Raw genomic sequence first — 16,268 nt, 5'->3', positions numbered from 1 at the left:
CAGTGACCTTGACCTTTGTTCATTTGACTCCTTGTTTAATTCCGACCAACTTTGCTTGACAATGTCATAATTAATAAAACATTTATCAGTGAAAAGCTTCAAATTTTGACCTCTGGCCCAGTGACCTTGACCTCTGGTCATTTGATTACTGAATTTTGACCAATTTGCTTCATAATATTGTAACAGAATATTCATTAGTAAAATTTGAAATATGACCTTGACTTTTGACCAAGTAACCTTGACTCTGACCTGGGACACTAACATGCTATCCGTGTTGTGTAGGGAACCATATCATCCATTTAGTATAATACCTGACCGGTTTCGTTACTCATTGTAACTATCATCGTTACTCATTGTAACTATCATCGTTACTCATTGTAACTATCAGAGATAAAGTGAGCGGAGTCGGCAGCCCTTTATACCCCGTATCTCCGACATGGATATCACAGTATTCCAGGTTTAGTTATGAAGGGGTGTATCTCTACTATCACAGTATTCCATGTTTGGTTATGGAGGGGTGTATCTCTACAGAACTCAGTTAACAGAGTTAACATTCACTCACCGTATAATTGTGAATTGTAAGGGAGGTGATGGAGCTGTCTGTACAGGAAGTCCCTTGATGTGCGGAGATATCGCAGGGTTGGAGCAGAAGTGTCTTTGTTAGAGCAGAGCTTGAAGATGAGTTTGTAGCAGAGTTCGGCTAACTGTGGTGTTTCGTGGAGACATGATGGTCCGCCGGGACATCCCACCCCCTGATCCAGTATGCTCAGTACTGCATGGAGACAGGTCTTAGGTGATCCCAGGATTCCTGTAAATTCATCAGGGAATGTGCTGAACAATAGGATAATAAAATTATCCTCTTGATAGCATTAGTATACAATATTAGGAGATTCTGGCAGAAAGTTCCTCCTCTATACCAGAATGTCTTTTCACTGTTCATTCATCATGATAAAAATGAAATGCAAAATTAAAATATGATAGGAAATTCAAGCTAACTTTATTCAAAAACAAAAACAGAACTGAGAATGCTATCCCATGTTACAGTAAATAAACCTAATTATACCAACCCTGATCTTGGAGGTTTGTTTTGTTTACTGGCTTTCTGAAGATCAAAGCCGAGCAGTAGGTGAGCCAGATTGGGGGAGGGCTGGTCTAGACAGTGTAGGATAATCCGCAGCAAGTTCTGTCGGGTTGAGTTCCTCACCGTGCCGAGCACATTTTCCTCCACAGCTGCCGTAACAAACAGAATACCAGGGTAAGTATATATAGAAACCTGTGCTGTTTTTTGCGACAGTGTGATGTACCTGATAACCAATCACAAAACTAAATCATTAACAGCAAGCAGACTAGAGTAAATCTCTCGTGTCGAAAACACTTGAATCTAATACATCAGACGAGTCAAATTTTTGTTTGGTTCCCGATTTTTTCCCTTCTTTATCTTAAACATGGATGATTCAAACACTGTTGAATTGAATACTGTGGTTGTGTCCAATATATTTTGTGGTCCATCCCTCCTTAACTATACCAAAATGTCCATTTTTGTGTCAAATATTGCATAATATATTTGCCGACCTCTGCCTGATTGACCGAGTGTGACCGTTCAGCCGTTATGATGTTACCAGAGCCTATTGTTAGTTTCTGTCTGTCAGTCATACATAATCCCTTTGTTTGTACAGGTGAAGTAAAAAAACGTTAAGGTGTAAATAACTTAGTATAAAATGTACACGTTTTAGTCTACAAACCATAACATCATGACTTACTGTGTTCTATTTACTGTTTTGATACATAGGGCCAATGCATGGCAGCCGAAAATAAGTGGATGTGTTGTCTGCGCAGAAATTTGGGTGATTACATGAATTATCATAAGGAAACAAATTTTCTGTTTTTAGTTAGTGACCTTGACCTTTGACCTTTGGACCAGAAAAGCCTAATCAAGCACTTTAAGTAAGGAAAGTCTGTATGAAGTTTGAGCTTGATCAGCCAAAAGAAACTTGAGCTGTTGTACAGAAACACATATTCAGTTTTTAGTAACTTTCCCTCTGAACCTGATATGCAATCCCAAGCAAACCCCTTTGGTAAGGAAAATCTGTATGAAGTTTGAGCTTGATCAGTCCAAGGAAACTTATGTTATGGCACGGAAACAAATTTTCTATTTTTAGTAACAGTGACCTTGACCTGTGACCTTCGGGTCTAAAAAGCAATCCCATGCAAGCACTTTTGGTAAAGAAGGTGTGTATGAAGTTTGGGCTTGATCAGCCTAAGGAGAGTTGAGTTATTGGACGAAAACCTCTAGGTGGGAACAATGCCACCGACATTCTGATCCCTGTATGTCTCCTCCTGCTTTCGCAAGCGACACAAAAAACAACGATAAATTACCTAACATGACGAAAACATGCACATTTGAAATACTTGTCTGTCATTGATTTATTTATCTATGCCTAAATTCTGAACACACTGATGTAATTTTCGTAACAATAATATGCAGGATTATTTCATTCTGTGCAAAATAAATTTTCCTGAACTGTTAATTGTTTCTTATTGTTTAATTGTATAACAATATGGATGGACTTTAAGAGAAATAATGTGAGTACAATATACACATGTATATTCTAATACTATATGTATCATTTTCATAGAATATTATGCTGTAACATGTAAGAGTATCAGTGTGTAAATCATGTGTCTAAAGCAAACATAATTTTATACATATATTTGGTTTTTAACCATGCATAGTATTGTTAACGACTAAGAGTATTGTTAACGACTAATAGTATTGTTAACCACTAATAGTATTGTTAACCACTAATAGTATTGTTAACGATTAATAGTATTGTTAACCACTAATAGTATTGTTAACGATTAATAGTATTGTTAACGACTAATAGTATTGTTAACGACTAATAGTATTGTTAACCACTAATAGTATTGTTAACCACTAATAGTATTGTTAACGATTAATAGTATTGTTAACGACTAATAGTATTGTTAACGACTAATAGTATTGTTAACGACTAATAGTATTGTTAACGACTAATAGTATTGTTAACGACTAATAGTATTGTTAACGATTAATAGTATTGTTAACGACTAATAATATTGTTAACGACTAATAGTATTGTTAACGACTAATAGTATTGTTAACGACTAATAGTATTGTTAACGACTAATAGTATTGTTAACCACTAATAGTATTGTTAACGACTAATAGTATTGTTAATGACTAATAGTATTGTTAACGATTAATAGTATTGTTAACGACTAATAGTATTGTTAACGACTAATAGTATTGTTAACGACTAATAGTATTGTTAACGACTAATAGTATTGTTAACGATTAATAGTATTGTTAACGACTAATAATATTGTTAACGACTAATAGTATTGTTAACGACTAATAGTATTGTTAACGACTAATAGTATTGTTAACGACTAATAGTATTGTTAACCACTAATAGTATTGTTAACGACTAATAGTATTGTTAACGACTAACAGTATTGTTAACCACTAATAGTATTGTTAACGACTAATAGTATTGTTAACCACTAATAGTATTGTTAACCACTAATAGTATTGTTAACCACTAACAGTATTGTTAACGACTAATAGTATTGTTAACGACTAACAGTATTGTTAACCACTAATAGTATTGTTAACGACTAATAGTATTGTTAACCACTAATAGTATTGTTAACCACTAATAGTATTGTTAACGACTAATAATATTGTTAACGACTAATAGTATTGTTAACGACTAATAGTATTGTTAACCACTAATAGTATTGTTAACGACTAATAGTATTGTTAATGACTAATAGTATTGTTAATGACTAACAGTATTGTTAACGACTAATAGTATTGTTAACCACTAATAGTATTGTTAACGACTAATAGTATTGTTAACCACTAATAGTATTGTTAACCACTAATAGTCATCATGTAAACTTCATTTGTTTGCTATCATATTTTGTATTGATTACTTATTCCAGACCATGTAGTTAAGCACATATTTGTCATACAGCCGTTACTTGGGTTAATAAAATGTCGTAATGTCTCCGTATACACACGGACACGGATAAGTCAAACCATTGGATAAGTAGAATATTTTGTTTTGTCCCTTATCCAAGTTTTACTGTAATTAACAATCTCATTGATCATATTTACAGGGAGGATAAAGGCATCCACATACCAGCCTCGTCTAGTTGTATCACTCGGTTCTGTACTATTTCCTCCGCTTCATCCACCTCCAGACATTCCACAAATCCATGAAGCAGACTCAGGTTACATGATGTTTTCTGTCAAAAAAATGTTTTGGACATGCTTTTAATTTTACATAATTATCAGTTATTAAATAATTGAAAATTTTTGATGTTAAGATTGTACAGTTTCAATATTGATATTAAATACCAAAATCCCAACTATTACCCTCTAAAAGATCAAGGTTCCTTTTTAATCTTTAAAATTACAATATTTAATTGTATCTTAAGAAATTCTTGCTCTGTCATGAACTTCTATATGGTGGGTGTCATTTACTGCATTATTGTGATGAAATGTGTCGACACTAAACGATGTTTTATCTGTAATCTTTAAGTAGTGTTATTTTAAAAACAACATCAAACCATGTGTAGCGATAGGTGGGGTGGGATTGGGGAGCAATTTAGCTTCAACAGAAATACAAGAATTCCACGAAAGTGGATGTGTCACTTTCACAGAAAGTTGGGTGATTACAAGAGTTATTGCATGGAAACAGATTTTCCTTTGACCTTTGACCTTCAGACCTGAATAGCAATCCCAAGCAAGTACTTGTGGTAAGGAAGATCTGCATGAAGTTTGAGTTTGATCAGCCAAAGGAAACATTGAGTTATCGCACGGAAACGTCTATGTGGACGACACCACTGCTGCTGACATAGTGATACTTAACGAACTCGTAGAACATTATTTGTTTGTTTGTTTTTTTGGTTTTTTTTTGAAAATGTACCATATCATGATGCTAAAGAAAATGTTAGTCAGGCTAGTCAGAATGTCCCAGTGAAATTATTTTAACTGTTAATGGATAATGTATGCATTTAAGTGTTGAATATTATCAGTTGCCATCGATAGTTGATTCAGAATAATAGAAGGACAGATGTGATCTTTACCTCCTCGGCAGTGAAGAGATTGAGAAGCTTTGTTTGTATAGGGGCTGTACGACACACGCGGTACAGAACTGTCATGGCCGCCTGGGCATGATGTGGCAGCAACGTGCTGAAGGTGATGTACCTGTCCAAATACACACAACAATAATCACTCAAATTTAGATCACTACAAACAATCTTACACAGTGAGGACAATCCAAACATTCTGAGTATTCACACATTCAATTCACATGGATCCATGTACTAATGACCTAGTATGTAAAACAACTGCCAAGAAAACGATTATTTACTTATAACATATCTATAATGGGTAAACTTTACAATTGGGTGAAGCTTTGTAAGCTTTATTTATTTTACAACAAATGTGAAACAAGTTATATCAACTTATATTAATCATGCTTGTTGGCCCGGATGGAAGCGTGCGAGAGGGTCTTACTGTGGGAGGAAACTGTAGTACCCGGGGGAAAACCCACGTGGTCGGGCAGGTGACCACATAGGTTTTCCCCGAGTACCCACGTGGTCGGGCAGGTGACCCCATAGGTTTTCCCCGAGTACCCACGTGGTCGGGCAGGTGACCACATAGGTTTTCCCCGAGTACCCACGTGGTCGGCCAGGTGACCCCATAGGTTTTCCCCGAGTACCCACGTGGTCGGGCAGGTGACCACATAGGTTTTCCCCGAGTACCCACGTGGTCGGGCAGGTGACCCCATAGGTTTTCCCGAGTACCCACGTGGTCGGGCAGGTGACCCCATAGGTTTTCCCGAGTACCCACGTGGTCGGGCAGGTGACCACATAGGTTTTCCCCGAGTACCCACGTGGTCGGGCAGGTGACCACATAGGTTTTCCCCGAGTACCCACGTGGTCGGGCAGGTGACCACCTAGGTTTTCCCCGAGTACCCACATGGTCGGGCAGGTGACCCCATAGGTTTTCTCCGGGAACTCAGGTTTCCTCCCACAGTAAGTTTTCCCTATATCTTCTGTAACACTGCGGCCGTGTAGAGATTTTTGTGTAATGTTACACACACAGTTGCTGTCTGATGTTACACAAGGCCCCCTAAGACACCAGACAGACAGGAATAACATACTTGGCCCCGTAAGACACCAGACAGACAGACAAGGATAACATACTTGGCCCTGTAAGACACCAGACAGACAGACAGACAGACAGGGATAACATACTTGGCCCCGTAAGACACCAGACAGACAGGTATAACATACTTGGCCCCGTAAGACACCAGACAGACAGACAGACAGGGATAACATACTTGGCCCCTTAAGACACCAGACAGACAGGAATAACATACTTGGCCCCGTAAAACACCAGACAGACAGACAGGGATAACATACTTGGCCCCGTAAGACACCAGACAGACAGGTATAACATACTTGGCCCTGTAAGACACCAGACAGACAGACTGGGATAACATACTTGGCCCCGTAAGACACCAGACAGACAGGTATAACATACTTGGCCCCCGTAAGACACCAGACAGACAGGGATAACTTACTTGGCCCCGTAAGACACCAGACAGACAGACAGGTATAACATACTTGGCCCCGTAAGACACCAGACAGACAGGAATAACATACTTGGCCCCGTAAGACACCAGACAGACAGGAATAACATATTTGGCCCCGTAAGACACCATACAGACAAACAGGGATAACATACTTGGCCCCGTAAGACACCAGACAGACAGACAGGGATAACATACTTGGCCCCCGTAAGACACCAGACAGACAGGAATAACATACTTGGCCCCGTAAGACACCAGACAGACTGACAGGGATAACATACTTGGCCCAGTAAGACACCAGACAGACTGACAGGTATAACATACTTGGCCCCATAAGACACCAGACAGACAGACAGGGATAACATACTTGGCCCCGTAAGACACCAGACAGACAAGGATAACATACTTGGCCCCGTAAGACACCAGACAGACAGACAGGGATAACATACTTGGCCCCGTAAGACACCAGACAGACAGACAGGGATAACATACTTGGCCCCGTAAGACACCAGACAGACAGACAGGGATAACATACTTGGCCCCGTAAGACACCAGACAGACAGACAGGAATAACATACTTGGCCCCGTAAGACACCAGACAGACAGGGATAACATACTTGGCCCCGTAAGACACCAGACAGACAGACAGGGATAACATACTTGGCCCCGTAAGACACCAGACAGACAGACAGGGATAACATACTTGGCCCCGTAAGACACCAGACAGACAGGGATAACATACTTGGCCCCGTAAGACACCAGACAGACAGGTATAACATACTTGGCCCTTTAAGACACCAGACAGACAAGGATAACTTACTTAGCTATGTTGACGAGGTGGTCAGGTTTGCCTGTACGTGGATTAATCCCCAGCAGTAGTCTATCCATGGAGACGACCATGATGGAGGCTCCAGTCTCGCGACACGCCGACACAAACTGGTCAGCCTTCTCTAGAGTATACTCGACCATCCGCAGACAAAGTAAAGCTGTCCGCTCCATCTGTAACTTGCCTGGCAATTACAACAACAAAAAATAATTCACATTATATTCCGATTTAAAGTATAATCATTAACATAACTGTCAATATTGCCTTGTATAAGATTACCTGTGATCAGTTTAGGTCAGCAGTCATATGACAGGACATAAAGATGATGAAAGTCAAAGAAAAAGATGTGTTTTGCTATTTATTTGGCAATTTAACAAAAGAATTATTTATTTATTTCCAACTCTGATGTGAGATTTACAAAATGTTGTTAAAAAGTTTGTTTCATTTCAGTAGAGTCTTACAAAACTTATTATTTCCTAAAATGATACTTCCTATATCTATCCACGAGTCACATATCAAAATGAAATGGATACTTCCTAAGGCTGCAGATTAAACAAGGCAATTACTGGACTACAAGGCAATTGTAATTTACCATCGATTAATAATGGAAATAATAGCCAGTCCTATTAACTGGACATTTATCTAGGTAATCCATGGAATTGATAGTCAGTCCTATTGTCTGGACATTTATCTAGGTAATCCATGGAATATTGATAGTCCTATTGACTGTACGTTTATCTAGGTTATCCATGGAATATTGATAGTCCTATTGACTGTACGTTTATCTAGGTTATCCATGGAATATTGATAGTCCTATTGACTGTACGTTTATCTAGGTTATCCATGGAATATTGATAGTCCTATTGACTGTACGTTTATCTAGGTTATCCATGGAATATTGATAGTCCTATTGTCTGGACATTTATCTAGGTAATCCATGGAATATTGATAGTCCTATTGACTGTACGTTTATCTAGGTTATCCATGGAATATTGATAGTCCTATTGACTGTACGTTTATCTAGGTTATCCATGGAATATTGATAGTCCTATTGACTGTACCTTTATCTAGGTTATCCATGGAATATTGATAGCCAGTCCTATTGACTGGACATTTATCTAGGTAATCCATGGAATTAATAGTCAGTCCTATTAACTGGACGTTTATCTAAGTTATCCATGGAATTGATAGTCAGTCCTATTGACTGTACGTTTATCTAGGTAATCCATGGAATTGATAGTCGGTCCTATTAACGGTACATTTATCTAGGTAATCCATGGAATTGATAGTCAGTCCTATTGACTGTACGTTTATCTAGGTTATCCAAGTCTTATACAGTACAAACCTGGAACATCTGTGTAGGTTTCTAGCTGGTTAATGACATCATCCAGTAGCCGCAGTATCTGTAACAGATTGTTAGATTATCATTATCTAAATAACTCTGTGAATTAAGTGTAAAACTGATAACAATATTATAACACTGCCACCATAGAAACTTTGTTGTTATAGGGTGGTTTGGTATATGACATGGAAAAAAGTGATAAAATGTTGAGAGAAAAAATAAATATAAGGTTGTTTAGTGAGGTCGCAGTCAAAGTCATTGAATGATTTGGTTTGTCTGTATGACACACCTTACCGATGGTAGATATTTTAGGTACTTACCATGCGGAGGAGACTGGAATCATTCAGCATGTGTACCAGCAGGGTGTGACCGGCGGATTTGTTCGCCACCACTGTTCCTCCAGACTGTACCTCGATCAGCTCATCAACAAAATCCTCAGGAACTATCTCATGTTCACGTAAAAGTTTACAGAGGATGTTCAACACGGACGCAGCGATCTCCCACTGAAGGAGACACATCAATTACAATCATACATTCCTAAGTCTCATGATTTATAACCAGCAACTTCAACAGCAGGAGATAGTTGATTTTAATTACCATTACAAACAATATCTTAGTTTTCATGGCAAATAATCAATCATTTTCTCATTTGGTCAAGTAAATGTTTTAATCATTTTGAGAAAACACAAAAACAAAAGAGCAAACTTCGTCATTATGTAGATTAATATAGACAATTGTTTGTTTATTGGTTAATAACTGATGGTTATTTGGAGAGAATTTCCTTTGTTACAATACAATACAGTCACCATGACTACAGTGACATCACCTTTCTATTGTTACATTACAATACAGACACAATGACTATAGGGACATCACCTTTCTATTGTTACATTACAATACTGTCACCATGACTACAGTGACATCACCTTTCTGTTGTTACATTACAATACCGACACAATGACTACAGTGACATCACCTTTCTATTGTTACATTACAATACTGTCACCATGACTATAGGGACATCACCTTTCTATTGTTACATTACAATACCGTCACCATGACTACAGTGACATCACCTTTCTATTGTTACATTACAATACTGTCACCATGACTATAGGGACATCACCTTTCTATTGTTACATTACAATACTGTCACCATGACTACAGTGACATCACCTTTCCATTGTTACATTACAATACCGACACAATGACTATAGGGACATCACCTTTCCATTGTTACATTACAATACCGACACAATGACTACAGTGACATCACCTTTCTATTGTTACATTACAATACCGACACAATGACTAGGGACATCACCTTTCTATTGTTACATTACAATACTGTCACAATGACTACAGTGACATCACCTTTCTATTGTTACATTACAATACCGTTACCATGACTATAGTGACATCACCTTTCTATTGTTACATTACAATACCGACACAATGACTAGTGACATCACCTTTCTATTGTTACATTACAATACTGTCACCATGACTACAGTGACATCACCTTTCTATTGTTACATTACAATACCGTTACCATGACTATAGTGACATCACCTTTCTATTGTTACATTACAATACTGTCACCATGACTACATCACCTTTCTATTGTTACATTACAATACCGACACAATGACTACAGTGACATCACCTTTCTATTGTTACATTACAATACCGTCACAATGACTAGGGACATCACCTTTCTATTGTTACATTACAATACCGACACAATGACTATAGGGACATCACCTTTCTATTGTTACATTACAATACCGTCACAATGACTACAGTGACATCACCTTTCTATTGTTACATTACAATACCGTTACCATGACTACAGTGACATCACCTTTCTATTGTTACATTACAATACTGTCACCATGACTATAGGGACATCACCTTTCTATTGTTACATTACAATACTGTCACCATGACTACAGTGACATCAACTTTCTATTGTTACATTACAATACTGTCACCATGACTACAGTGACATCAACTTTCTATTGTTACATTACAATACCGTCACAATGACTACAGTGACATCACCTTTCTATTGTTACATTACAATACCGTTACCATGACTACAGTGACATCACCTTTCTATTGTTACATTACAATACCGACACCATGACTATAGGGACATCACCTTTCTATTGTTACATTACAATACTGTCACCATGACTACAGTGACATCAACTTTCTATTGTTACATTACAATACTGTCACCATGACTACAGTGACATCAACTTTCTATTGTTACATTACAATACCGTCACCATGACTACAGTGACATCACCTTTCTATTGTTACATTACAATACTGTCACCATGACTATAGTGACATCACCTTTCCATTGTTACATTACAATACTGTCACCATGACTACAGTGACATCACCTTTCTATTGTTACAATACAATACCGTTACCATGACTATAGTGACATCACCTTTTTATTGTTACATTACAATACCGACACAATGACTATAGGGACATCACCTTTCTATTGTTACATTACAATACCGTTACCATGACTACAGTGACATCACCTTTCCATTGTTACATTACAATACCGTTACCATGACTATAGTGACATCACCTTTCCATTGTTACATTACAATACCGTTACCATGACTACAGTGACATCACCTTTTCTCCTGGGTTTTTGTAGGCTCTTGAGTTGAACCTCAAGAAAACTGAGTCTTTAAGGAAGAGAAGATAGGGATCAAATCCTGGGGCCCTGATCCCTGCCCCTAGTCCTGCAGGGACAGGGATATCGGACAGTGTGTCCAACAGTGCCAGAAACCCCTGGATCATCGGGTATTCCTCATTACGACTCTCTATCTCGTCCAGCTCAATCTACAACACAAAACACCACTTATATAGCCCTGAATCATCTATAGCAGGAATATCACATAAAGGAATAAAAAGATATTAGTTTTTACCAAATGATACATTGCCAATACAAAAATATGTCAAATCATACTACCTGGATTCCTCCTGCCCCTTTAGACTGGATTGTAGGTAATATCTGAAAAAAACAACCAAAAAACATCAAGACAACTACTACTGCAAATTCATCATTTTTTCCTATTTCACATCTGCACAGCACAGTGTAAACCATGTTAAGTTTCAATGAAAACAGCAGAAAAAAAAGTTGAAGTCAAAAGTCTGGATGGCTGGTCAGGTGACAGATTACTGACAAACTTTAAGTACTCTCTGCCATAAAAGCCAACAAAACAGATAACTAATACATTTTTATGGACCTTATACCTGTGAACACTTGATTCCTATCTAAGTAAGTGTGACCTTGACCTTTAACCTTCAAAGCTGAAAAGCAACTGCAAGCAAGCACTCAAGAAAGAAACCTTGTATGAAGTATCAGTTTGATTGGCAAAAGCAAAGTAAAGTTATTGCATGGAAACTGATTTTCTATATTTAGCAAGTGACCTTGACCTTTGACACAGAAAAGTAATCCCATACAAGCACTTTCAATAAGGAAGTACTTTATGAAGTTTGATTTACCTTGGCCCAAAGATACTCAATTTATTGCTTGGAAACTTATTTTCTATTTATAGTAAGTGACACTGACTTTTGACCTTTGACACAGAAAACCAATCCCAAGCAAGCACTTTCAGTTCAAATGGCCCAAGGATACTTCAGTTATTGCATGGAAATAAATGTGCTGACTGATTCATTGATGTCCCCAGCCCAGGTCATACCCGAATCAAAGTTACCATCGTATTTACATTTCTGAATCAAAGTTTCCATCATATTTACATTCCTGAATTAAAGTTGTCATCATATTTATATACCTGAATCCTTGTTATACCGGAATTCTCATTACCTGTACTTACCTGAATCATTGCTACCTGTACATACATGAATCATTGTTACCTGTACGTACATTACCTGTACATACATGAATCATTGTTACCTGTACATACGTAACCTGTACATACATGAATCATTGTTACCTGTACATACATGAATCATAACCATTTTTAATTACCTGAGACACCTCGAGAGTCTGCCACAGACTGGCAGCAATGTCTGGTGAGCGGGCAAAGGCAGCCAAAGTGTGGAAGAGTTGAGCCTTGAGAGCGGAAGGGATACTACAGGTGACCAGTCCAAACATGATCATCACAGCCGACCACTGCTGGTTCTCACACAGGGCAATACGACAGTTCTCATTCTGAAAGTCACATGATATAACATGGTTCTCACACAGGGCAATACGACAGTTCTCATTCTGAAAGTCACATGACATGATAACATGGTTCTCACACAGGGCAATACGACAGTTCTCATTCTGAAAGTCACATGACATAACATGGTTCTCACACAGGGCAATATGACAGTTCTCATTCTGAAAGTCACATGACATGATAACATGGTTCTCACACAGGGCAATACGACAGTTCTCATTCTGAAAGTCACATGACATAACATGGTTCTCACACAGGGCAATATGACAGTTCTCATTCTGAAAGTCACATGACATGATAACATGGTTCTCACACAGGGCAATACGACAGTTCTCATTCTGAAAGTCACATGACATGATAACATGGTTCTCACACAGGGCAATACGACAGTTCTCATTCTGAAAGTCACATGATATAACATGGTTCTCACACAGGGCAATACGACAGTTCTCATTCTGAAAGTCACATGACATGATAACATGGTTCTCACACAGGGCAATACGACAGTTCTCATTCTGAAAGTCACATGACATAACATGGTTCTCACACAGGGCAATACGACAGTTCTCATTCTGAAAGTCACATGACATGATAACATGGTTCTCACACAGGGCAGTACGACAGTTTTCATTCTGAAAGTCACATGACATGATAACATGGTTCTCACACAGGGCAATACGACAGTTCTCATTCTGAAAGTCACATGACATGATAACATGGTTCTCACACAGGGCAATACGACAGTTCTCATTCTGAAAGTCACATGACATGATAACATGGTTCTCACACAGGGCAATACGACAGTTCTCATTCTGAAAGTCACATGACATGATAACATGGTTCTCACACAGCGCAATACGACAGTTCTCATTCTGAAAGTCACATGATGCAACAACATAACTGCCAACAATTCAGTTTTCTGTCTTATGTCATCAGAGCTAAGAACCAATCTAAAGCCAGCTACTTAAACACATATCATGTATAATTAACCCCCGATAAAGTTAAAAGTTTTGAATCTAAAGCTGAATTTTATAATAGTGATACAAATATTTTAGGAAATAGAGTTGTAGGAGTGATATAGCGGTCTACCCATCATTTACCAATTTTCATTTAGATAAGAGTTTTCAGACAGCTAAGTCTGCCACTAGTAGTACTATAGGAGAGTGATAATATATCAAGTTATCAGAGTTTTCAGACAGCTAAGTCTGCCACTAGTAGTACTAAAGGAGAGTGATAATATATCAAGTTATCAGAGTTTTCAGACAGCTAATTAGTCTGCCACTAGTAGTACTATAGGAGAGTGATAATATATCAATGTTCACCTGCTCTGCTATGGTACGAGTGAGTTTAAGGACAGTGACAAGTCCTTCCAGCTCTGCCGGGGTAATGCCGCGTATGTGTGGTGCCCTCTGGTGGTGAGAAGTTTCGGCAGATGCAGGGGCCTCCCGCCTCAGACTGGTGTAATACTGGTTGAGGGAGGTGAAAATGTGGTTCCAGGACACAGAACTGGCAGGGCCTCCTATAATTTAAATGTAAGTAGTCAGTGGTAGGTGGTGGGTATAAAACTGTCTCATATAGTCAGTGGTAGGTGGTGGGTATAAAACTGTCTCCTATAGTCAGTGGTAGGTGGTGGGTATAATACTGTCTCCTATAGTCAGTGGTAGGTGATGGGTATAATACTGTCTCCTATAGTCAGTGGTAGGTGTTGGGTATAATAATGTCCCCTATAGTCAGTGGTGGGTGATGGTATAAAACTGTCCCCTATAGTCAGTGGTAGGTGATGGTTATAAAACTTGTAACTTTATATACTATGCATAAGTTTATTTCTCAAAACATCCTGAGAAAATGTTAATATAGTTTCTAAACAATGAAAATACTTCCCCGACAATCATCAAAAAGTAATCTGCCCATATCACTGAGGTTGAAGTCTGATATGACTTGTTTCCTAACACCTCTAAATACTGGTATAATACTCCTATATAAGCTTTGATTTGTTTAAGCCAGTCTCATTGTCAGAAATCCCTTTATCCTTGATCTTTGCACCCAAATGATGACCTCCGATCCAGTGACCTTGACCTTTGATCAGCTGTTCTTGCATAATTCCCACTAACTTTGCTTCATAATGTGATGACAAAATTTTCATCAGTAAAAAGATACAAAATTTGACAATGACCTTTGGACTTATTGACCTTGACTTGACCTCAGTATTTATTTGTGAACAGAACATCTGGACTAAATCAGTCAATAGATACTAAAGCTATCAGCCCCAAAAACACAAGGATAGGCCGACAGAGTGAAGACTTTGGGCCACATGTATCTCAAACAGGGCTCTAATTAACAAGGGCCCAATGGGCCCAAATCGCTAACCTGCAATGCAGTGATCTTTTCATATATGGATCCTGCAGTTATTTGAAAGCATGCTACAGGGCCAATATAATGTCTCTCGGCACTTTGTATTCAGATGTCATTTAAAGATTTAAGCATACTTGACCGACGTGACCTTGAATGTGAGTCAGGGTCATTCATTTGAACAAACTTGGTAGCCCTTCACCCCAGCATGCTACAGACCCAATATCAACTCCATGGGACTCTTGGTTATTGAGAAGAAGTCGTTTAAAGATTTTAGCCTTTTTGACCCCTGTGACCTTGAAGGAAGGTCAACTTTATTCATTTGAACAAACTTGGTAACCCTTCACCCCAGCATGCTACAGGCCCAATATTAGGTCTCTTGGCCTTTTGGTTATTGAGAAGAAGTTGCTTGAATGGAATAGTTGACGCCTGACGGAAGGCCAGACGGCTGGACGACGGACGCCGCGCCACGGCATAAGCTCACCTGCCCTTTGGGCAGGTGAGCTAAAAATCAAACAAATATTCCCTGATACATGATTTCTGGCAGTACCAGGTAATCAATCATTCGGTTATAAAGTTCTGGTAGCTCTTGCATTAAGCAATCTAAAATAAGATGGCAGGTCTTACCTGAGCCCATACCGTTGCTCTTGAGGAGGTCGAAACAGTGGTGCGCTCCTTGCTGGTTACTAGATAGACCAATCAGCATATTGATGTATGGCTGATACAGAAATGATGGTAGCAGGTCGCCTGCTAGACGCACAAACTTGTAAAGTGCCACCTACAACAAAGGGTTATATTAGAAATACTCGATTATCAAATTAGTTGACACTGGTTAACACAGAAGCAGCGGTAGCGGTGGTGGTTCGGGGGATTGTATA

At 38.5% G+C, this 16,268-nt stretch overlaps 1 protein-coding gene across 1 annotated transcript in view; it reads right to left on the bottom strand.

The window, feature by feature from the left end:
• Positions 1–16,268, bottom strand: part of LOC117328287 (nuclear pore complex protein Nup205-like) — a 58,810-nt gene that overhangs the window by 20,904 nt on the left and 21,638 nt on the right. Inside the window, 13 exon segments of the mRNA XM_033885807.1 lie at positions 563–808; positions 1,068–1,101; positions 1,103–1,230; positions 4,188–4,293; positions 5,137–5,257; positions 7,471–7,660; positions 8,822–8,879; positions 9,139–9,321; positions 11,483–11,692; positions 11,823–11,864; positions 12,846–13,028; positions 14,364–14,560; positions 16,018–16,168. Of these exon segments, the coding sequence (XP_033741698.1) occupies positions 563–808; positions 1,068–1,101; positions 1,103–1,230; positions 4,188–4,293; positions 5,137–5,257; positions 7,471–7,660; positions 8,822–8,879; positions 9,139–9,321; positions 11,483–11,692; positions 11,823–11,864; positions 12,846–13,028; positions 14,364–14,560; positions 16,018–16,168 (1,849 nt within the window).

This window comes from Pecten maximus, chromosome 5 (assembly GCF_902652985.1).
Source record: "Pecten maximus chromosome 5, xPecMax1.1, whole genome shotgun sequence".
Classification (NCBI taxonomy): Eukaryota; Metazoa; Mollusca; class Bivalvia; order Pectinida; family Pectinidae; genus Pecten; species Pecten maximus.
The sequence above is the reverse complement of the archived record's forward strand: the minus strand, read 5'-3'. Positions and strand labels throughout refer to the sequence as shown.